We start from the raw sequence: 22,806 nt of genomic DNA on the forward strand, positions 1-22,806 counted from the left end.
AAACAATATAAAAGAATTATAAGTGACCTCTTTAATGGCCACACATGATACAACTATTTACACGGGTATACGATGTACTCGTTCTAATCTCCACTCTCCACCCGTGAAGGTCCGGGTTAGAATTGATCTTCAGTAACCCATTCTTGTCGTAAGAGGCGACTGACGGGATCGGGTGGTCAGGCTCGCTGGATTGGTTGACACATGTCATCCGTTCCCCATTGCGCAGATCGATGCTCATGCTGATGATCACTGGACTGTCTGGTCCAGACTCGATTATTTACAGACCGCCGCCATATAGCTGGAATATTGCTGAGTGCGGCGTAAAACTAAACTATTATTAATTCACAATATCACACAATTGCAGTGAATCTCGGGGAATATTTAAGCGACTGTCACATGTGCATTTAACTCAGATTAAAGCCACATTTTGAACAGGATGTCCTTAACATTAATGAAATTGTTTGGGTCGTCACATGCTTAGAACTCGAAATAATTGGGACAATGCTACTCCGAGTATTAGTGTATTGGTATCATTAAACCTCGGAAACTTTAAATGTATTCAGGATTCCTTGAAAACAACTGCACATCGTACAGCAGGAGTTATATAATCACTTTAAACTCCCGTCAAAATGGAAAAACTTAAAGTTGCACCTTTACGTATTTGTTACGTATAATGTTAACAGTCTATCTTGACAATCAAGAGTATCAGTAGTCATTTTCACGGGGTGGTGACTGTCAATTTCAAATCAAACGGTTTTATAGCCACCGTGGCTTTACTTCAAAGATAGTGATCCAGTTATCATGAGGCGTGGACTTGTTTCACAAAGATATAATTGCTGTTATGAATGTAAGCTACAGTAATTAACAATAGACGTTTTGTGAAACACGCTTCTGTGTCCTGCCCAAACACGTGTTTCCGTTAGTCCCCCGATCTTCCACCGCTGGTGTCTTTCACTGTGTTGCTGTCGGTGTTTAGGGAAGAATTTCCGTTCTTCTTTGGATTGTTTTTGTCTTCTAGGTATATATCTGTGATCACCTGTGATCCCTCTGCCCTGCGATATGCATGCCGGGAAAGCAGCGCCAGCAGGAACATTTCCACGATGAGAATCAAATGGTTCCAAACTGCAATTGAAAACAACTTTGTAACATTTCTTTACAGTCCGTGATCGTCTTTTACCTTTTATCATTACGAACAAAGTGATGATAGTGCTATGATTTAAATTTCAGTATTGTATTGCACTTACCATCGCCTGATCCGGAGGGAGACAGCACTGGTGTACAAGCTGGAGGGTTGTTGTTGGACTACTTTCCCCAGCAGAAGGAACACTTACCACCTCTTGCAGAGGAAGACATCATTGGTGTACAAGCTGGAGGGTTGTTGGACTACTTTCCCCAGCAGAAGGAACACTTACCACCTCTTGCAGAGGAAGACATCATTGGTGTACAAGGAGGAGGGTTGTTGTTGGACTACTTTCCCCAGAAGAAGGAACACTTACCATCACCTCTTGCAGAGGAAGACATCATTGGTGTACAAGGAGGAGGGTTGTTGTTGGACTACTTTCCCCAGAAGAAGGAACACTTACCACCTCTTGCAGAGGAAGACATCATTGGTGTACAAGGAGGAGGGTTGTGGTTAGACTACTTTCCCCAGAAGAAGGAACACTTACCATCACCTCTTGCAGAGGAAGACATCATTGGTGTACAAGGAGGAGGGTTGTTGTTGGACTACTTTCCCCAGAAGAAGGAACACTTACCATCACCTCTTGCAGTGGAAGACATCAGCAGAAGGAACACTTACCATCACCTCTTGCAGAGGAAGACATCATTGTTGCACAAGGAGGAGGGTTGTGGTTGGACTACTTTCCCCAGAAGAAGGAACACTTACCACCTCTTGCAGAGGAAGACATCATTGGTGTACAAGGAGGAGGGTTGTTGTTGGACAACTTTCCCCAGAAGAAGGAGGAGGGCATTCGTGACCAACTCGTGTTATTCCGGGACAAGCCGAATAGCGACTCGTGCCCCTCTGGGAGGATTTCATATTGGCGCATGAACATCAGAACTACTTTAAACAGGAACGATAACTCAATTATTGTTTGATTCCAATGGTACTTAATACCACCGAAGTAATCATACATTGTATTGCTGTTTGTGTTTTTTAAAGAATTAAACCTTTTTGATACAACTAAAAGAAGGGGAAACTTATTTGTTACAGACTTATTCTCACGTAATTATTATCAGATGTTCACCTTATATTTCCAAATATATTTCTAAATAGGATTTGATAATCACCCTAGGGATTTGTTTTATTAATTATGCAAATAAAATTTATAAAAGCTACATTAAATCCTAAAGCAAAAACTCAAAAATGACTTTAAAATATTTCTCAAAGTGAACATTCGTGTAACCTTGCCGTCATACCCCAAATGGAATTTGAAATGAATTCGCTGAAAATATAAGAATGACAAAAAAAAAATGTCAAACTAAAAACCAGAATCTATGCCCAATGTTAAAGATTAAAGTTGATCAGTTACATGCAGATATATGTTTAATATTATTGTTTTGAAACTCGAAGCGATTTTTAATTACATAAAAAAAATTCCCAAAATGTTGGAAGCGCACCAAAGCACCGCAGTCATTTACGCGCGTTCGGATTGGTTTGTCGTATTTTCGCACATAACAAGCATCGAGAGGGGGACGAGTCTTCTTGGTGGTTACGGAAAGAGGCGAGTGGTGACGAATGGGAGGAGGGTTGTTGTTGGACTACTTTCCTCAGTAGATGCAACACTTACCATCACCTCTTGCAGAGGAAGAGGGGCGGTGGGGTAGCCTAGTGGTCAAGGCGTTTGCTCGTCACGCCGAAGACTCGGGTTCGATTCCCCACGTGGGTACAATGCGTGAAGCCCATGTCTGGTGTCCCCCGCCGTGATATTACTGGAATATTGCTAAAAGCGGCGTAAAACCACACTCACCAACTCACTCACTTGCAGAGGAAGACAGCATTGGTGTACAAGCAAGATGGTTGTTGTTTGACCAGTAGATGCAACACTTACCCGGTGTCTTACCATCACCTTGTGCAGGAGACGACAGTATAGGCAAACCAGGAGAAAGGTTATTCGGGGCTAAATGCGACACTTACTTGGACTCGTGCAGTAGAAGTTAGTAGAAAGACCGTTTTGCTAAACAGACATGTTTGTTTTTGTCCGATGAAAGACTTTCCCTAAATGATGCAATACTTACCGCCGACTCGAGCAGCAGGAGACAAACACGAAGAAAATGTTGTTTTGGGCCAGATGTGACAGTAGAAGAAAGTAGAAAGACCGTTTTTCTAAACAGAGAAGAGGCTTGTTGTTTGTTTGATGGACGTTCCTTAATGGTGTGATACTTACCATCGCCTCGTGCATTAGAGGGTAGGGTGTCTGTACAAGGGGGCAGCTGGTTGCTGGCCAGAAGATCAAAGACCAACGTCTGGAGGTCGCTGATGGCAAGAACGACCTGCAAGCTGATGAACTTTGGGATAATGTTGAACGCCTTCAATTGTTTCCTAGTGGCTTCGAACAAGAGGATCGAGCCGTACACTGCTATAAGGGTGGACGCACCATTCATAATGTTTGTGTACATGAAGGGCTGATTGGGCATCATCTGAAAGAGAGAGGATGTTGGACGTTTTTTGAATAGTGTCCCAGTTTGATGCAGGTTGTGCTTGACATTTTGATGAAACACAATGGTATGGTCCTGATGAACCTAGTAACAATCAGGACACGATGATGCACAGTGAATTGCAGCGTCCGAGACGACAAGGATAAGCACAGCCGTCTATCAGAAAAACCAAACCAGATATGTCAAACATTATATCTTCTAAATTACTCTTCTGAATTACCTTGTACATGTAAACAGAGAAAGATGGCGATTTTGATTATTTCAATTCCGAAAGATGACGGTCATGATGATGCGTTTTGTGACAGTGCAAGATGGTAGGTATGATACCTAGCTTTGAAAGAAACATTTCCTGGCACTGAAAGAAACTGTTTTCAGATTACTTTATGTACTTACCACTCCCCGAATATATTTCTTATCAGTCCACAGTGCAGCAGTAAGAAGCACCAAGATCGGTCTAAATACGGCAAATTGTAAAACAGTCATCTTAATTCTGAGGAGGTTCTTTCTGAAAGAGTATAATGTCATCATTAGAAACCAAACAACCCTCTGTTTTAGAACAGTGGATAACGACGTTTACGGCCACCTCAACAAATACATATGTCGGAATTGTTGGACATTTAGCGGATATATAAGCATCTATATGGTCAGGTTTTTGAAGAAGATGGTCAATCCAGTTTGCTGGATAACGGGTAATTAGTTAAAGTGTTATCTAGTTCAATAAATGCTTGAGTTCTATTCACAACACGGGCATAAAATGTGAGGTTCATTTTCAGCCATTTTATGTAGTACTGCAACTCCCTCAGTCACTTTATCATTAATTATCATCGCGGTATCAGTTACAAGTACGAGTACACATTCTCGTACAATTATATTTATCAAGAGAACATAACAGGGCTTGCAACTTCTTCTCAAAGTGCCCTGAGTGAGTGAGTGAGTGTGGTTTTACGCCGCTTTTAGAAATATTCGAGCAATATCACGGCGAGGGACACCGGAAATGGGCTTAACACATTGTACCCATGTGGGGAATAGAACCCGGGTCTTCGGCGTGACGAGCGAACGATTTAAACACTAGGCTACCTCACCGCCCCTCAACATGCCGTGAAGTGTCTTAATGGCCATATTCCTGCTTACTTGTTTACTTCTATCTTGGGGCAACAGAAGCAGCAGCAGGCCACAGGTGGGCTGCGAAGGTTGATTGTCTCCCCTGACATGTGGCTGATCAGGGCATGCTCTCCTCCCCGATAGTGCATCAGCATTGGAATGAAGTTCCACACACAGAAGGCCAGGTAGCTGACATTGAAGACACATTGTAGAAAATGAATATAGGGTAATATTGTGCCTGAAAAGTATCAGTTGTCGAAATGACAAAAGAACCCAAACACATTCCTTAGCAATTGTTGGCCAGGTAAAATAAAGACAGATATAGAAAGAGAGCTACAACAAACGTTCTGTTAGTCTGAAAATTCACAAAACAACCAGAAGGTGTACATAAGAATGAAGAGGGTACAATAAAGAAACAGACTAATCGAAATCCTCACAATATGCTCATTGAGGTTACAATGATACAAAGATGGGGTTAATTGGAGGGCCAAAATTACACCTTCATCAGCTGTGTACAAAAGACAAAATAGTACAAACAGAAAATATACATTTTGCAATGTCAAATCCGAATCAGTGTTCGTGAGCACGTGTAAATTACTAAATACACCATTGCTTGGATTATCCTTCCAAACCTCGTAGTTTTATCAGTTAAATTTACGCAAATGTTAAGCCAGGATGACGAACACCATATAACATGTCCTGAACTGATTATCAATGAGGTGAGCTTAAATCCGTGGGTTCTGCTGGTATTGTGTATGTTAATAAAGTTGGCTTTCTTGTCGTTCTTTTGTTTATATATTTTATTCCATATGTGGATAATTAAAATGTACAGATGGAATCAGATATAATATTTTGAATGAGGTAGGTTTCCCGTGGGGGTAATGGTGACACAGCAGATGGTCATACAGTATGACATGGCGACAAAGTGTACCCTGGCTATTCAAATTAATTCCCCACATGTAATTGTTTTAGTGCAGATCCAAGAACCAATGAGACTGTTTAATTGCCTTTACATAACACATTTCTTTCCATATTGACCAAAAATCGTTGTGCACGCATTATATAAATCCATTTATTACCCACAGGGTAAAAATAGCCGACACTCTGCTCGCATAATACGTTCTTTGTATGAAAATATTGAAGTGAATTCTTACATGTATTAACATGTGTTAAAATATTCAGCTTTTCGTTCATTTGAGACTAGATACAAGGACTGCAAGTGATATCTAAAGGGTATATTTCAGAACTTAAGGAAGTGAGTTTGTATCCTACGTTTGAAATGCCGAATCTGTACTGTTTGAGACAATTGAAATACCTCTTGTACAAATCATCAGAATTGTCTGTGTCGTGAATGGCTGCAAAACTATGAGGCATTAAGCAAGAATCACGCTCATTCAGTCCTACATGACCTATATTGTGAACCTGTGTTAGAGTGGGTTCACAGTAAAGGGAGTACGCCTTTAACACAACAGACAGACAAATCCTATATTCACGTTTTGTATTGATACGGGACCAGACAATAATGTTGTTAACCGATACAGGCCTATTAAACTGTGTCAGTGGAGAGTGTGTGTCACGTACTTTCCACGTCCTTGTCATCCCCAGGACACCTGAGTCATGCTTTACTGACCCAAATATGGTTATGTAAACCTCACAATAGGCCTACGCAGGGAACCTGAATTCAATATGTTGTTGATTGTTCCTATGTACACATTCCTAACCAAATAAACCTGTGTTCGAGTTCAAAACGTGTTATCAGTGTTCCGATCAGTGCAAATTTCCCACAGTGGCTGTTATTGACAATCTCCTGAAAATTGATTTCGTTTTGTATAATAGTGAGTGAGTGAGTATGGTTCTACGCCACTTTTAGCAATATTCCAGCAATATCACGGCGGGGAACACCAAAAAGTGGGCTTCACACATGTGGGGAATCGAACCCGGGTGTTCGGCGTGACGACGATTTGTGTAATAACATACATGAATATCACATAAATGTTGATTAAATCCTGAACATGTCCTAAACCAATCTGTCTGGTTATAGTGAGGCCGTAAAGAATATATTATTCTACCATGACAATGTAAAATCATTCCTTGTGATTGGTAAGCCAAAAATAATGGACCTAAACTGACGTTCAAAAGAAAGTACACACCTGATTCTTTGGTAAAATATTTTCTTAAAAACAGCATTAATATTTTAAAAGTGTTGGGATTCTGCCTTGTAACAAGCATTTTGCAAGTGTTTCCAAAAAACCACAGATATCGTACCCAATTACAACATTGCTAGCAAAATATTTATGTGTTTGCTTTCAAAAAAGTCCCAAAATACCAGGTGTGTACTTTTTTATGTACGTCAGTATATATTCCACCATTTGTTGTTGACTGCACCACTGTTGGACAATATATGTATTTGAAAGAAATTCGACAACCAGACGTGTAGATAATAGAATATCATAAGCAACTATGAAAAATGACGAGTGTACGATAAAACAGCTTGACGTGTCACCCTATTCCGTCCCATATTGTGATGTCACATATAGTGCGTCACAAAACAAAGGCATTGTCGCAGGAACATTATGACATCATAAGGGTGACGTGTGTTTTTAAAATAACAATCGAAAAGTGGCTTCATTTTCCCAAACTTTGGCGGGGATCATTAAATGTCGCTGGTATCAGCGCAACAGGTTTCCATTGCCTCGTACTAAAGAAAGTCGAGTATTAGGATGGATTTTGTGTGAATGAATAAAAGCAAACATTCGCGGATTAAAACCGATGCCTGAATTTCACCTGTTAAATAAAATACGACTCAACGAATGCCCCGCGACTTCTTCACGCTGCTAGTATGAAATTTGAAGCCTGCATGTAAACGTTTCAACTTCAAAACCTCACGGAAACACATTATTTGGTTTAATATAAAATTTACAGTTCTCGGATGTAAACTGAAAACCTTCATATAGAAAGTTCATGTCCTCATCCGACTTTCATCCCTGATCAGAACAGAACAGAACAGAATTTTATTTCAGTAACAGGCCTCCGGCCCAAAATACATATACATTAATTGAAGGATAATTAGAGCACATATAATGTATTTCATTTAGATTTGTGTTCATCCCTGCTCACCTCACTACCAAATACAGGGCGGTAGTTCGATCGCCGATTGCGTCATGCCAAAAGACGCTGATAGACTGTGCATATTGTCATCTTGCCAGACGCTAAGTTTTAACATAACGCAACAAAGACTGGTCGTTTCAGTCAATCTAGTTTATACTTCCGTATCGAATCTCAGTGGTCCCACACGCTCACATGCACACGTGCATCAACATCGCTTCCTACGTGCAATTATACGAGATGATAAACCCCACTTCACTCCACCAAGTCTCCCAACATCCTGCCTCATACATAAGTGAGTGAGTGAGTATTGTTTTACGCCACTTTAAGCAATATTCCAGCAATTTCACGGCGGGGGACACTAGCAATGGTCTTCACTCATTGTACCCATGTGGGGAATCGAGCCTGGGCCTAGATTTTCGAAGCTCTCTTAGCGCTAACATAGTCGTAAGTGCCATATATTAACATTAACTTACGACCATCTTAGCGCTAAGAGAGCTTCGAAAATCTAGGCCCAGGACTTCGGCGTGACGAGCGAACGTTTTAACCACTAGGCTACCGCACCGCCCCATACATAAGTAAACACGCAGGTACAGATAAACGCTGTATGAGTTGCAGGCTTTGTTTACCACATGGAATAAGGACTTCAAACACAACCTATCAATAGCTTGTACAGAAAAAAATAAATATATCGCCCTACATATACACAAAGCCCCTGGTAATCCCTATGTGAGACTCACGTGGCCGCCATCAGGTCCACCAGTATGGTACATCGCGGTACGCACACAGCTGCCACGGCAGCCAATGAAAACACCTGTTGGTTGCAATTACAGGTAATACACATAAATGTAAATAAGAATAAAATTCTATGGAATGAGAAAATGTGACCTAAAGTTAAGACACAAATATTGGCAAGGCCTTCCCTCTGATATTTGATTTTAATGCCGAGGATGTGACTTATACCAATTGTTCAAATCCAGGAACAATATACCGGTGCCATTTTGAAGATATTGTCAAATTATGACCACAAAATGTGCAAATGTCCTAGTAACGAAATTTGTACCTGACTAATATGATTAACCCATGACTTCAATAACCCACGCTTGTCGTAAGAGGCGACTAACGGGATCGGGTGGTCAGACTCGCCGACTTGGTTGGCACATGTCATCGGTTCCTAATTGCGTAGATCGATGCTCATGCTGTTGATCACTGAACTCTCTGGCCTAGACTCGATTATTACAAACCGCCGCCATATAGCTGGAATACTACTGAGTGCGGCGTAAAACTAAACTCACTCATTCACTCACTACTTACAGGATGTACGCCGGTCATCCAGATGGACAGAGTCATTGTCTTCTGACTTCTGGAGTGTTGGAATATAAACCAGCTGGTTTCCAGAAACATGATGACATTAGCTAGAGCAACGACTCCACCCACAGCAACAAGAGCTAATTCCACAGTAGATATTCCTGCAGAATAGGCATAACGATGTCCAGACATTTGGTTACCACAACGCCATATACCTTAAACAAATGTCTGGGAGACTGTACAGATATAAAACTGAAACATGTACAAGTTAGTTACCTGCAAAGTAGACCTCAGAGACAGGTATTTCCATAGGACAGGGGGGACCATCAGTACTGGAAATATACAGATTTCTGATAGAAATGGTACTTCATGAATATACATCTTCAAATAACAGCATGCCAAAATACATATGAAATCAGTTAACACGATACAGTAATAATACAGGAATATTATTTTATTATTATTGTAGAGATAGTATAAAAGTTGTTATGTTGTATTTAGGAGCCTACCATATTCTATATTTTCATATTCTTGGGGCGTCCCAAAAATGCTTCACTTAAAACAATTTCATCATTTTAGTGCAAACTATGCAAAATATTGTTTCAAGTAAAACGAGCCAAACAGGTCTAAATCGGAAGTATAGTTGGTATTCATATATCTATGACTTAGAAACAATTTGAGATGGGTTTTCATCCTTCGGTTGATGGCAGTAGTGAAGATGTTCTGATCTCCGGATTTTGTCCTAAATAACAAACATAATTATGTTTGGATACGGTATTTTTGTCGAGTTTTGTCAACATGTATTCTATTTTTGTTATTGTTACAATATATGAGAAGGACACATATCTCGGGCACATATCCATTTCTGGGATACGGCTGATGCAATAATCAATTTACTTACTTGTTTGGGGCTTCGGATGCCATATTTGCGTCTCAGGACTTGATACATGTACAGCTGCACAACCTGCTCCATGTTGAAAACAGTTAATGAATTTCACGATATTAATGTCACACAAAGCATCTCCCTAAAGACGTTGAGGCACTGCTCTTTTTAAATTGTAGAGATGAAGAAAGAATTCACCCACCGCCGGGAACCAACATCAAACCAGGTACATATCTAGATCTGCTCATATGAAGAAGCACATACCAGTGACACCGAATAAAATGTCACAATTCATGTCATTTTTCGAACACCTGGTGTCATTACTGATTTTCAGTGGCCCATTCATATGGTTTTCACAGCTATTTCGCCTCTTATACCAAAGGGTATCTGTTTCCGTTTCTGAACAGTAAAATACAAGTTACACGCTGTGTGTGATTGACATTCTTTGCATGAAGCGCGCGTGTGATTCGACAGCTTTTAGTCCAAAGAACGGAACAGACAGAAACGACATTACTCTTGTCATGATAAGGGATACCTTTGGTCATAATAGGCCCATCAACATTGGAAGCTATAATTAGTTGACTGATAAATGTGCTCGAGTTGGTATTTGCGCCGGGACATGTATTATAGTCGGAGTTGCCAACGGGGTGCTTAGGGAACCTAGTTCACGTGCATCATACAATGCATTCATAAGAAATCTCTGCTAGAAGCAGAGTCGATTGTACAATTGTGGCTATATCATGAGCAGATATTTTTTTCAGCAGTAATACAGCTGCATGAAGCTGTTTGTAAACAAATCGGGTCTGCACCAGACAATCCACATAACTAATGGGATGGTCCTGTTCGAGTTGACCGATTACAGAACCAACAGCAATATTGTATGCTTAAATGTGCACTTGTCAGTGAAATCAGTAAAAATTAAATTTTGAACAACAATTACTTCCCAGTTTGAAAGCCAAGGACACTTACCACGTTATGCTAGATAAGACCCTTCATTATATAATCATAGTTACATTGTCTCATAGAATAGGATTAAAAGCTTCAATGATATCTTATCATGGTCTATATATTCACACAGATAAGCTAACCCAATTCAGAAACATTATGATAATGAATCCTAAGTAAGAAACCCGTGAAGAGGTAGAATTGGTCTTCAGTAACCCATGCTTGTCGTAAGAAGTGACTAACGGGATCGGGTGGTCTTGATCACTGGATTGCCTGGTCCAGACTGGATTATTTACAGACCGCCGCCATATAGCTGGAATATTGCTGAGTGCGGTGTTAAACAACAACCCAACCAACCAAGCTAAGTAAGAGATACAATATGAACTCTTTTCAATAGGTACTGCTTGTCTGTTACTGAAGTCTATTTATTACTAAACCTCACTTTTTCAAACATTGAGATGTGTGTACGTAGTCAATGCATGATCATCTCTCGACTGGCACATACCGTATACTTCGAGACACATTATGATGGTCATGCTGATGTTATTTCTACTTGAATTATAACAGATAATCTAAAAATCGTAAACGTTTGTGTGGCTTGCTTCAAGTTGGTTTACATTGATTGTGAAGCATAAGATGCTCAAGAATGAAAAACACGAAAAGAAAGTAAGTATTAAACATAATTATATTTTGCTCTTATTTTTGTTCACATTTGTGGATCAATATGTGGCCTCATAAATGACGAACATCAAAGCGTTTCCAAATATACGATTATATCAAACTGTAGTACGAAACAACAATAATAGGATGTCAAATATCATTTGAGAATAAAGTAATGAATTGATGTTTGTCTAAACCACTACATGACAGTCATTACACTGTAGACCCGTGAACACCCGCATCAAGACGGATTGGTTAAGGTATAACGAATTGCAACAAGCGGGATGTTATTTGTTTCTCTCGGAAATCTGTACACGTTAAAATACAACGTTTGCCCAAACACAAGAACTACTCCCTGTAATCTCGGGCCGGTCCTTCGTTAATTAATGATGGATCGGTCAAGTAACAAAGGGGAGGAGTCATTGAGCATCTTGTTGAAGATCAGGCCTACACCTACTTTGGAATGCCTTTTCGAGACAAGCTCCAGAATGCCCAGATTCAAGAAAAACTTCGGGCTGAGTATAAATCTCGCTTACAGAAAATCTGGAGCTCTGACCTAAATGCTCGAAACAAGGTCAAAGCTACCAATACGTTGTTTGCTGTGCCAGTCCTTTCCTATTCCTTTGGAGTAGTTGATTGGACAAAACAAGATATCCAGAGTCTTGACCGCCTAACCAGAAGGATCATGTCTGGTAACAGAGCCCATCACCCTCGGTCCTCTTTTAATCGTTTATATATGCTAATCGATTCGGTAGGCCGGGGTTTGATTAACGTGGAGGCTCTTCATGAAAACAAAGTAGTTATTTTAAGCGCGCCATGGTTGTTGGACAAAAGTCGAAGTTGATTTCGTTTATGGTGATGTACTTCTTGGACGGTACAGCGATGGGAGTAAACAGGTGAAATCATTCTCCAAGTCTGCCCAAAGTCGATCATTTGTCGAGAAGCTTTCTGAGAAGCCACTGCATCGTGTGTGCTAGACTAAGGCCTAGTCTCTGAATATATATAATTTTGATAGTAACAAACAAGCCCATTTATATTGAAAAGGAGCCCTGGGGAGACCAGAGATGCAGAACCTGAGGAAATCTAGACTTGCTTTATTTAGGGCTTTAGCACTGCAGAGAGGGCTTGGCAGTAGGGAAATTAATGTGGTTCAGGGACTGTGAGACAGACTACGTGTGTGCATGCGGTGTGATGAACAGAATAGCAATCCAACCGATCGACTCCGCTTAGATGAAGTCGGCTGGTCTTAAGACTGAAACTGCTGCCAAGGACCAGTCACTTCCCACTCGCAATTTCCAAAATGTGATTCTTAAAGAAATTATTAACATGAAATGTCGATTGTGCAATGAATTTACAGAGACTGTCCAACACCTTGTCGGTGGATGCCCCTCCATGGCACAAACAGCATATCTTAACGACATGATGGCATGGCTCGCTGCTTTCACCATGCCTGTGGCTTTAACTCTGAGGTCCGTCCAAGGTACGACCCTGAACATGTCCATTATGGAAAATGATGCTTTTAAACTTCTTTTGAATAAGCCCATGAATTTTGAATTCCTGCGAACAAACCAGATCTTGCCCGTTTCGATATTACCAATGAATGTATTCATGTTATTCAACTTTCTGTCCCTTGTGACAGCAACGTGATTGGCAATAATCAGGTAAAACGTTCTAAATGTGCGGACCTCGCCTTTGAAATGTCTCGCTTGCATCCAAGGTACACTGTCGTCCGACTCTGACCTTGTTCTCGGTGACCTTGGTTTGGTACCCCTGATCCCTTGCGCAGATCAGGAGAGTGCCCGGGTTCTCCACCGGGAGCACAGCCCTTCTGACCCTCAGGATAATGCAGAATGCTGCAGTGTTGGGGAGTCTCCATATTCTTCGGAAAGTTATTGATGGGTTCGACTCGGCAGCGCTTCCTGGGAAAAGTCCCATTCGCTGTCTGTGCTGCGTGTAGAAGGGGCAAGGGCCCTGAGCTGAACCTTACCAACCTGACTGTCCCAGGATGACCCGAACTCTCTCTGCTGCATATTTCATCTGCATATTTCATCTTAATCTGTAAAAATGAAAAATAAAACAAAAACACCAAATTTCCTATGAAACCGATGAAACCCACACTCCATGCATGCATAACAAAGCTGGAAACCTTCAGTTAAGTTTGTGTTAGAGACAGCTGTGTTGAAAAACATTATATTTCTCACTTAATACGAATTGAGTTTTCACATTTTTAAAAAGTCTATGAAACCGATGAATATACAGCATAACAAAGCTGGAAAACCTTTTAAGTTTGTGTTAGAGACAGGAAACATTATATTTCCTCTTATTTTTTTAAGTCTAGTACAGTTTTTTGGAAAAGTTACACCGTCACATTGAATGTTGGTTGTGATGGATGCGGATTGCCCAGATCTTACCTTTGTCACTTTTGTCATAGTAATAATGTTTCTTTCATTACATTGTTACATTATAATGATATATGCCAAAAAAGTGCCACAATAACATGTTTACTCGCAATATGGCGCCTTGTACACTCGTACAACATTATCTCTACAAAAAAATATCTAATGTTAAGCCATACAGTAAACAAGTTTTGCCATGTCATGATGGAAAAGCACAATATAATATATCAACTAGAAAACCTGATAACCTCCTTTCAGTATGACACGTATTAGTGATACAGAAACCTGTTCTGTGTAACCTTTTAACAGTGGTTTGTTTGTTGTTATGTAACGCCACAGTGAAGATAAAGCTACTCTGTTTTCAATTTTGCGGTCCTTTATCGTTGATTTAAGACCGCTAAATGAAATTTGAAAACTGAACGCGTTAGCGTGAGGTTTTAAATTAAACATTTAGCGGTCTTAAATCAACGATAAAGGACCGCAAAATTGAAAACAGAGTAGCTTTATCTTCATTCTAGCACGACTGATAAGCGTTCTAAAACCAAACTGTTTGGTGCGCAAGAACACAAGGCGTGAAGGGGCCTTTTTCCTGCAAATCGCTTGGAATCGTCCCGTTGAGGGACAGGTTGTGTAATGAACAAAATAAGACATTTTCAACAACATAAAATCTTTATTTCAGGAACCAGTATGCTTGTATTTGTAGCAAGTAGCATACATAAATATAAAAAAAAGTACAATTTATACTGTGAGCAAGTACAATTATTTGATTTTTCTCAAGCAAATTATGGGGCGGTGGGGTAGCCTAATGGTTAAAGCGTTGGCTCGTCACGTCGAAGACCCGGGTTCGAATCCCCACATGGGTACAATGTGTGAAGCCCATTTCTGGTGTCCCCCGCCGTGATGTTGCTGGAATATTGCTAAAAGCGGCGTAAAACCAAACTCAGTCAGTCAAGCGAATTATTGTATGACAATCGACTTGACCCAATTCAAGCCGTGAACTCGCTTAGTTTAGTCGCCGTTAACTTTATTCACGGAAATAATTGTTGATAACCACCCTTCTATTCCCAGTTTGGAAAAGACCTGACATGCCACGTTTTATGTGGGATACATGGACAGTGGAAGTGGAAGGACTGGGCATTACGGCTGGGACAAAAGCGGTCAGGTTAGGACGTGTGGGCCGACGTGTGTTGTCGAAGTCAACACTCATAGATCTGTACCCGTTTTGAATATACTGCCGCTTTTGCGCTGCTGACGGATTTTCCAGCTTCGTAGTGTCTTCACTGGGATTAGGGTCAAGAAATTCTTCTTCAAACAATTCGCTCTTTACTTCAAAAACACCAAAGATGCTGCCGAGATAGAAATTGCCGATGTCCGACATGTTTGTTTACAAACAATAGGGTCAACGAGTTCGTTGTATATTCATACGCGGTGAATCGGTCACTTTAATTAGCGGTCCTTAAACTGTCATTTAAGTACGGTTTTGATGAGCTCTCAGCCAATCAGAATCGAGTATCACACATTGTCGTGCTAGAATATATATAACAGCTATATGACGGAGTGGATCTACATAAGTAGGATAGGATGATATGCATCAGCAAGGTCAGCATAACCTGGCTGTTATGATAACGGCATAATATACAGATCCTGAATCTCCATATTTATGACAGACACAGGATATGAGGTTGCTGAAGATCGGTACCATATATCTGATCTTCCTGGCTTCCATATGTAATACAACCTGTTATACCACTTACGGAATCTTCCATATGTAATGTTACAAATCCTACAGGATATAGATTTTACTGTGTTATGATAACGGCATAATATATCTGACCCACTTACGCGACAGAAAATGCATCTGGAAATATATTGGTAATTGTAGTCGGCCGGGTAAAACTCTTATAACATCATCATTATTTATAGTCTGTCATAAAAACCGTGAAGCAGCCCATCTAAGTCTAGAATGTGTGGCAAGTCACAGAGTTTCTGGAAATGAAGAAAGACTCTGGGCTCTGATTAACATGGGGCGGTTGGGTAGCCTAATGGTTAAAGCGTTGGCTCGTCACGCCGAAGACCCGGGTTCGAATCCCCACATTGGCACAATGTGTGAAGCCCATTTCTGGTGTCCCCCGCCGTGATGTTGCTGGAATATTGCTAAAAACGGCGTAAAACCAAACTCAGTCAGTCAGTCTGATTAACATAATTTAAAAACTTTTTTTTCTGTAAAATATTTCAGGAACAGGGTGTTAGCCTACATTATCTAATGTCTTGCTGTTTTGCTCTGCTGTATGGGATATCATAAGATTATTGACCTATTTAACAGTTAATAGTTTGGCAATGTCAGTGTGTACAGCCATGGTGATGTCCTTGACATACCTCCTTCCACGCTACTCACACGATGATATCACCGCCTTCAGACTGATGGACATGACTTGCTATCGTTGGCTCCTTTAAAAATTCTTCCAGAGTTGCCAAGACAAGTGTAACTTTTACATTTGACGAATTAGTTGCTTCTTTCCCAAAATGATTTTGGAAGATGCCCTACCAACTGTCGCCGCGAAGGAACACGATGGTGCCATGATGCTACACAACAGACAGCACGATTTAAGCAAGCTCTGAGGCTATGAAAGATCTGCCACTCGATGTGTATGTTTTGACGAACATGAGGTCATTAGATCAACTAGAACCGTCACGAAAGACGTATACAAAAAAAACTCTGGAAATTCTAGAGTGAGTGAGTGAGTTGGGTTTTGCGCCTCTTTTAGCAATATTCCAGCAATATCACGACGGGAGACACCAGAAATGGGCTTCACATATTGTACCCATGTGGGGAATCGAACTCGGTTCTTCAGCGTGACGACGAACGCCTTAACGACTAAGCTACCCCATCACCCGCGGAAATTCTAGAATAAGTCGTTATAAGGCGCCAAAAATACAAAAAAATGGAATTTGGTACTATTCCAGACAGTCTCAATTAACCGAACAAAGAATATGAAAGCAAAGTCCTCGATACGGCCAGCTCCAGACCGATTGACAAGATGTTATCGTTGTCCGCTACGTCGCCACCAACCTGTTCTGCCATCTCGACATCGATGGCGAAACCTTGATTTCGACAGTCATAATGATGTGACGCCCAAACAGTGACATTGTTACATTTTGCAAGTCGATCTTTGAGAACACAGTTAAGATTTAATTCATATGATAATAAACCCTGCAACAGACTTGGTGTAGATGACAGAAAGTCACTTTTGTCTATTCAACGGCTGCAGTTAAAGATCTTGGCTTGGGCAGGGGTGGTAACTGTGGGTGGATATTATAAAGCAAAAACAAATGCAAGAGGTTTGGCGTGAAGTTTGAAAGTGTGCATCGATTTCATTGATAAACCGATGTGCGGCTGTTGTGAACGCTATGTTTTTGAGACGAAATCTGTAAGTTATACATTGTATATGCATGTAGGATATGTCTTTATTAAAGTGTAATTTACGTAATGTTTATTTAAAGCCTCTTTGGGCGTTGCCACCGTATTCTTGTGATGCGTAAATGTTATTACCGTAACTGCCGTTATTAGGAAGGTTCATATGCTGATATCATGATCTATATGCGGTGCTGATATTGTTTACCAACGCATCAGTAATAATTTACGCCATGTGTTTCACCTCCAAAATGACCTTTTGGGTGCGACACTCTACAAAATACAGATGTTTATGAGAAAATCGTACATTCGGATGTTTAACGACACTAGGAGGATTATAAACATATACCAATCCTAAATCACGAGGGATGTTCGAAAAATGGGTAATTCAATCAATTAAATTTTTGGCATAACTTAAATGCAGATTCTAGGAAATATGCCTCAGGCTGTTAGAAATACCCCAAACGGCAAGACTTTATTACTTTTCTTTAAGAATATAATTATCTAATACTTCAACTAACACCGAAAGTCTTACCGGATATCAACCCAGTAGTCAGCCATCATTCCTTATCTTCCCACGATGGTAAATCAAGAGGTCGGAGATATCATTTAGAAAATATCAATGAAATTAAAGAAGAATATGCCGCCCAGACACAAAATACTATTGATATAAGAAATGGTGACAACCTAAGAGTATTGTTTAAGTATTGAAGACTGTCTATCTCTTGACACCTTGGTATTCGTAAAGGTTAAATCAATTGCCTAAAGTTCTTACTTAAAGAAAGATGTGGAAAGGAAACGTGAGAGAATTATAAAGAATAGAGATAAGACAATGTGTAACTTACAATGTGTAACTTACGGAATATTTATGCTTGAGTGAGTGACGACACTGTGGGGATACGAACCCGTATGTTCAGCGTAACGAGTGGACACTTTAACCACTAGGCTACCCCACCGCCCCCGTTTGAAACAGAATTGTCAACGAATATATATGAAAACGATACAGAAGAAGACCAACAGAGATAGGAAAACGAATTCCATACTATGAGGAAGAAATAAAAGAAAAATAATTCCGGCATTTATAGAAATTTCACAGGAAAGTCTGTCGATAGTTTAATTTCTGAAAACGGTGATATTATCACTGACGTACAGCTCATGTTAGAGAACAAAATGATTTTTTATCAAACTGATAATACGAGTGATGAAGAAAACTTTAGCTTTATATCGAGAATTGATTATCCCGAAACTGCCAAATTCTATAATGAAAAATTAAGCGAAATCAATTGAAATAGACTGAATTTTCAAGGCGATTCAAAACAAAAACAGCTTAAGTTCAAGTATCGATGGGTTGTCAACAATCTACAAAGGTCTTTAAGGTGTTTTGGATAGACATTTAGGATCATAGATATAATGGCACAATCTTTGGAAATAATCGACGGCCTCAAACAATGGACAGGGTGTACACTAAAACGAGGAAATGATAAAGACGATGTACTCACAAAATGCAAACTGTTGATACCTTTTGCTGGTTGATTGGGATTCCAGGTACTCCGACACAGACAAGTTATAATTTATTGGTTTCAAAAGGGTTGTTTCTTAAGGTCAATGTATCTGCATATAAAGCGTCATCACAGTACAGCCCCGGAGTTGACAAAGACTGGTCATTTCAACTCTGGGGTGTCCTAAATCCCCACCTCACTGTCTGACGTGCGTGTCTTACTAGGGGGTAGATTTTACCGTAAATGCAAGAGAATAACAAAGGTTCAGATAGATGTTATTTGGCGTAAAGTGAGCTCATATGAATGGACAACTGAAAATGACTGCTGTCATTAGGTGTTCATGAAGCTTTAAACGACACGTTATTTAAGAAGAAGAAAAAAATATTTGCGCTTTCCTAATTATAGATAAATCAGAATAGCCCACTCAGTGGTGTTATGCTACACGAATAGAACGTATTTACCTTTTATCAAAGACTTTTAGCTGGATTGTTTACCCGCTGCTTAAATCATCTACTCACAGTTTTGGTGGGGAGTCTGGACATCGATGTGAGCAGAACCCCGTGATCTGCTCAAGTACTCCCTAGACACGTAAATATATTCTGCAATCGGACGAGCTCTTGAGATAACGTGACACATGAAATGCTGCAAGCAAATAGGGCTTTTTCTTCACCTTCTTAAATGTTGTATATCAAGGTCATATTGAACCCATGGGAATACGTATTCATAATATACATATGTACACATGTATGTACGTATGCATGTATTAGTGATAAAGGGTTGCTGTTATGACGATCGAATTACAGTGAGCACAAAAAATAATCTGTAGGTGAGTTTGTGTACATGTTAAACGACCGGTGAGCAATATTTGAGCTATGTGACGATTGCCTGTACATTACCCGGGCGTGACAATTCGGTGATTGATATCATGAGCAAACACCCACTCTGTCGGGGTAATCGGATACATAATCAACCAAATAATTGAATCTGGCCGTACAATCCTCTTTTGACAGCATAGGTTTCTAAGGATACCTTCAAGGGCAGAACCTCCATTTATTCACCTTCAACAAGAAGCTCGGAACTGGGGACACAGCCCGTGATCCTTAGTGGTCTATGACCTCAATACCAGTTATTATAAAACTGTTTATTCAGAGGGTAGCACAATGGTTAAGCGTTTACTCTTCATGCCGATAGCTATTGTTCGATTCCCAACATTACATAATGTAGCCAGGACCGCCTCCGTGGTGTAGTGGTTAGAGCGTCCGCCCGGAGAGCAGAAGGTCGCGGGTTCGATCCCCGACCGCGTCATACCAAAAGACGTTAAAATATGGTACTTGTTGGTCCCTGCCTGGCGCTCGGTATTAATGGGTACAACAAGGACTGGTCGGCTCGGAGTCAGTATAATGTGTCTGAGTGGGGTATTCATGTTTCACTGCGGCATGGTATCTCAGTGGGCTAGCACTATAAAACCAGCTTAAGTCTGGGCTAGTACAAGCAGCCGCACATACACATACACACGCATGCACGTCGTCATATGAGCGAAATATTCTCAAGTACGACGTTTAACCCAATTTCACCTCACCTCACATAATGTAGCCAGTTGTTGTTTTTGTTTGTTTGTTTTGTTTGGGTCATATTTGTGTAGTTCCGGAGAGCCAGCACTGACCTTTGTAGTACGTAGACACACACCCCCACCCCACCCCCTACGCACACAGATTGTAGTCTCCCCCACAGGCCCCATTGCATATATTTAATGAGACATCCACCCTCATACCATATCCAACTCGATCAGCCTACAAGAACGCATACAATTATAGCTCCTGAAAATGAGTGACTTGTGGGGTTCCTTCCGTCTACGCCCGTCTATTGGAGGCCGATACATTGTTTCTATCTACTGAGTCACGAGTGCAGCTATCGGAGCTGTCAAAAAAACTCCAGTGTGTCACAGAGCGCCACTCCACCTAGTGCATTGACCTATTGCAGCACCAGGATCCGATAAGGAATAATAAGGCCAGCCTTGATGCAATCTTTTAACATTTTTCAATCAACTCCCAACACAAGTATCACGTGTACCTGACCTCATAGATATGTCTGTCTTGCGGATACCTAGGCTACCTAACGTCCCTACCGAATAATATCTCACATTACCTAATGCTGGCCTCTAGATTACATGTTTTTGGTCATAGATAAATTTAAACGACAGATTTTACACTGAACCAACAATGCTCATGAAAAGAGCGGCCGTCGTCTTTGAATCGGGACAAAATATGCGGAATATATGTTTTAAAAATTAAATCTTAAAACGTTCTTTCAAGTAAATTGAAAGAACTGTTGTTAAACTTGATTGAAAATAGATTGGACATACTGTCAATAGAGATTGTGTTTAGTTACAGAATGCATGTTTCATCAACTAGTTTTAGAAAACTAACAGCTACATCAACTCTCAAAAATGAAATAATACTCAAAGTACAATTATCAACGCACTATAATTAATAGTAATACGTTCATCTATTAAAATCGCTAAAATGAGACCGGAAACAATCACCGCATCACGCCACTATCAATCCACACAACCTGACCACCATTCCCACTCCACCCTAACAAATGCCTACCCGCACAACAAGCCCCCAATTCACGATCACGACCTCTGTCATAATGACGTTGTGTTTACCTGGTTGGGAGTGTATATATGTGTACTTTAAGAGACAGCGTAGGGGCAGTTACAGAACGGTGTCACGCTTCTCTGTAGTTACAGGTGCATGCAAACAGTTGACACAGTAGATGTCCCGCGATGCTGCCAGATAACACAGAACTGGATGAGACGATGTTCACGTGTCCACAAAGCTAATGTGTGTGAGCTTCATTGCATGCTTAGGCTCGATTTCGTAATGTCTGGTTTCAGAAAACCGATCCCACGATGCCCTGTGCGGGGCCATTCATTTACACTTTGTGTCTGCAGAAACCGGATATAAAGTCTGCAAAACATGGACAGCGTCTACCTCTCGGGTTTGGTCAGTTTGAAGAATGCTCGTAGGGGCGTCTCTCGTGTGGTAGACGACACACAAATCACATCCAGATCACAAGTATTGCATTAAAGCAGGTTTAGAGATCTCAGGTACATATTGGCATTAAATGGTACTCATCTCTCGAAGATAGTTAACGATCTTTTCTATATAGAGTTTGGGGTCTCTATAACATACACTACTGGGCAAAAGAAAATTATCACTTTTAAATTAAGTGTATAAAAAAATATATAAAAAACTCTGGTGATGGTTTGAAACCAACCAGAACACATTCGCCAAAACGCAACATGGTCCCGATAACAACGCAGCTGTCCGAAAACTTCGTACGAATCGTGCATTTTTCAAAACGTGAAAAACTTAATTGTGGTCCAAATGCACGTGCATGATTGTGGCATAAATACGGATGTTGGACAGAGCAGGCATGCAGTAACCAAATAAACACCACGAATATGCCAAGACTTACGCAAGCGCAACAAGACAGAACGATCGGTATGGCCAATATGGGGGCTTCACAACGTCAGCTGTCAAGAACCTTCAACTACAGACAGGCCACCATCAGCAAAATGAAAAACCCCCTACCAGCAAACAGGCCAGACCCATCGGGAAGACCAAGAGTCACCACACCAAGAGTCACGCCACAACACCCGGCAGATCCACTTCCAGATCAGATTCATGACGGCGATAGCACTAGGACACGCCATCAACAGACGAACAGTCTTTCGACGACTTAGTATGGCTGGTATACGAGCCTATCGCCCTTCCGTGGAATGGCCTTGGCCCGTTTCCACCGTCAACGCTGATTGCACTTGGCACAAGCTGT

The 22,806-nt window shown here is 40.7% G+C and overlaps 1 protein-coding gene across 2 annotated transcripts; it reads right to left on the minus strand.

Moving 5' to 3' along the window:
- Positions 1-242: 242 nt before the first annotated feature.
- On the minus strand, positions 243-19,576 carry LOC124260098 (organic solute transporter subunit alpha-like). Of its 2 annotated transcripts, none has more exons than XM_046694375.1 (9): positions 19,485-19,576; positions 10,073-10,135; positions 9,448-9,503; positions 9,178-9,332; positions 8,604-8,677; positions 4,789-4,947; positions 4,051-4,162; positions 3,387-3,639; positions 243-1,122 (listed from the first exon to the last, which is right to left on the minus strand). In XM_046694375.1, exons 2-9 carry the CDS (start codon positions 10,093-10,095, stop codon positions 920-922), a joined length of 1,035 nt encoding a protein of 344 aa, XP_046550331.1. In that variant the 5' UTR covers positions 10,096-10,135; positions 19,485-19,576; the 3' UTR covers positions 243-919. The 2 variants fall into 2 exon arrangements, with proteins under 2 accessions (XP_046550331.1, XP_046550403.1); XM_046694447.1 differs by having other exon boundaries at positions 19,428-19,515.
- Between the last annotated feature and the right edge of the window lie 3,230 nt (positions 19,577-22,806).

This window comes from Haliotis rubra, unplaced genomic scaffold, assembly GCF_003918875.1.
Source record: "Haliotis rubra isolate DU_JTF1 unplaced genomic scaffold, ASM391887v1 Scf10, whole genome shotgun sequence".
Taxonomy (NCBI): domain Eukaryota; kingdom Metazoa; phylum Mollusca; class Gastropoda; order Lepetellida; family Haliotidae; genus Haliotis; species Haliotis rubra.

Bases quoted from the DNA above. Each gene is read 5' to 3' on its own strand.
- LOC124260098 (XM_046694375.1), bottom strand. From the start codon at position 10,095: ATGGCATCCGAAGCCCCAAACAA. The intron at 8,678-9,177 runs GTAAGTAGTGAG...TGCAACCAACAG, and splicing joins GGATGACCGGCGTACATCCT to GTGTTTTCATTGGCTGCCGT. The intron at 3,640-4,050 runs GTAAGTACATAA...TCTCTCTTTCAG, and splicing joins AGAAATATATTCGGGGAGTG to ATGATGCCCAATCAGCCCTT.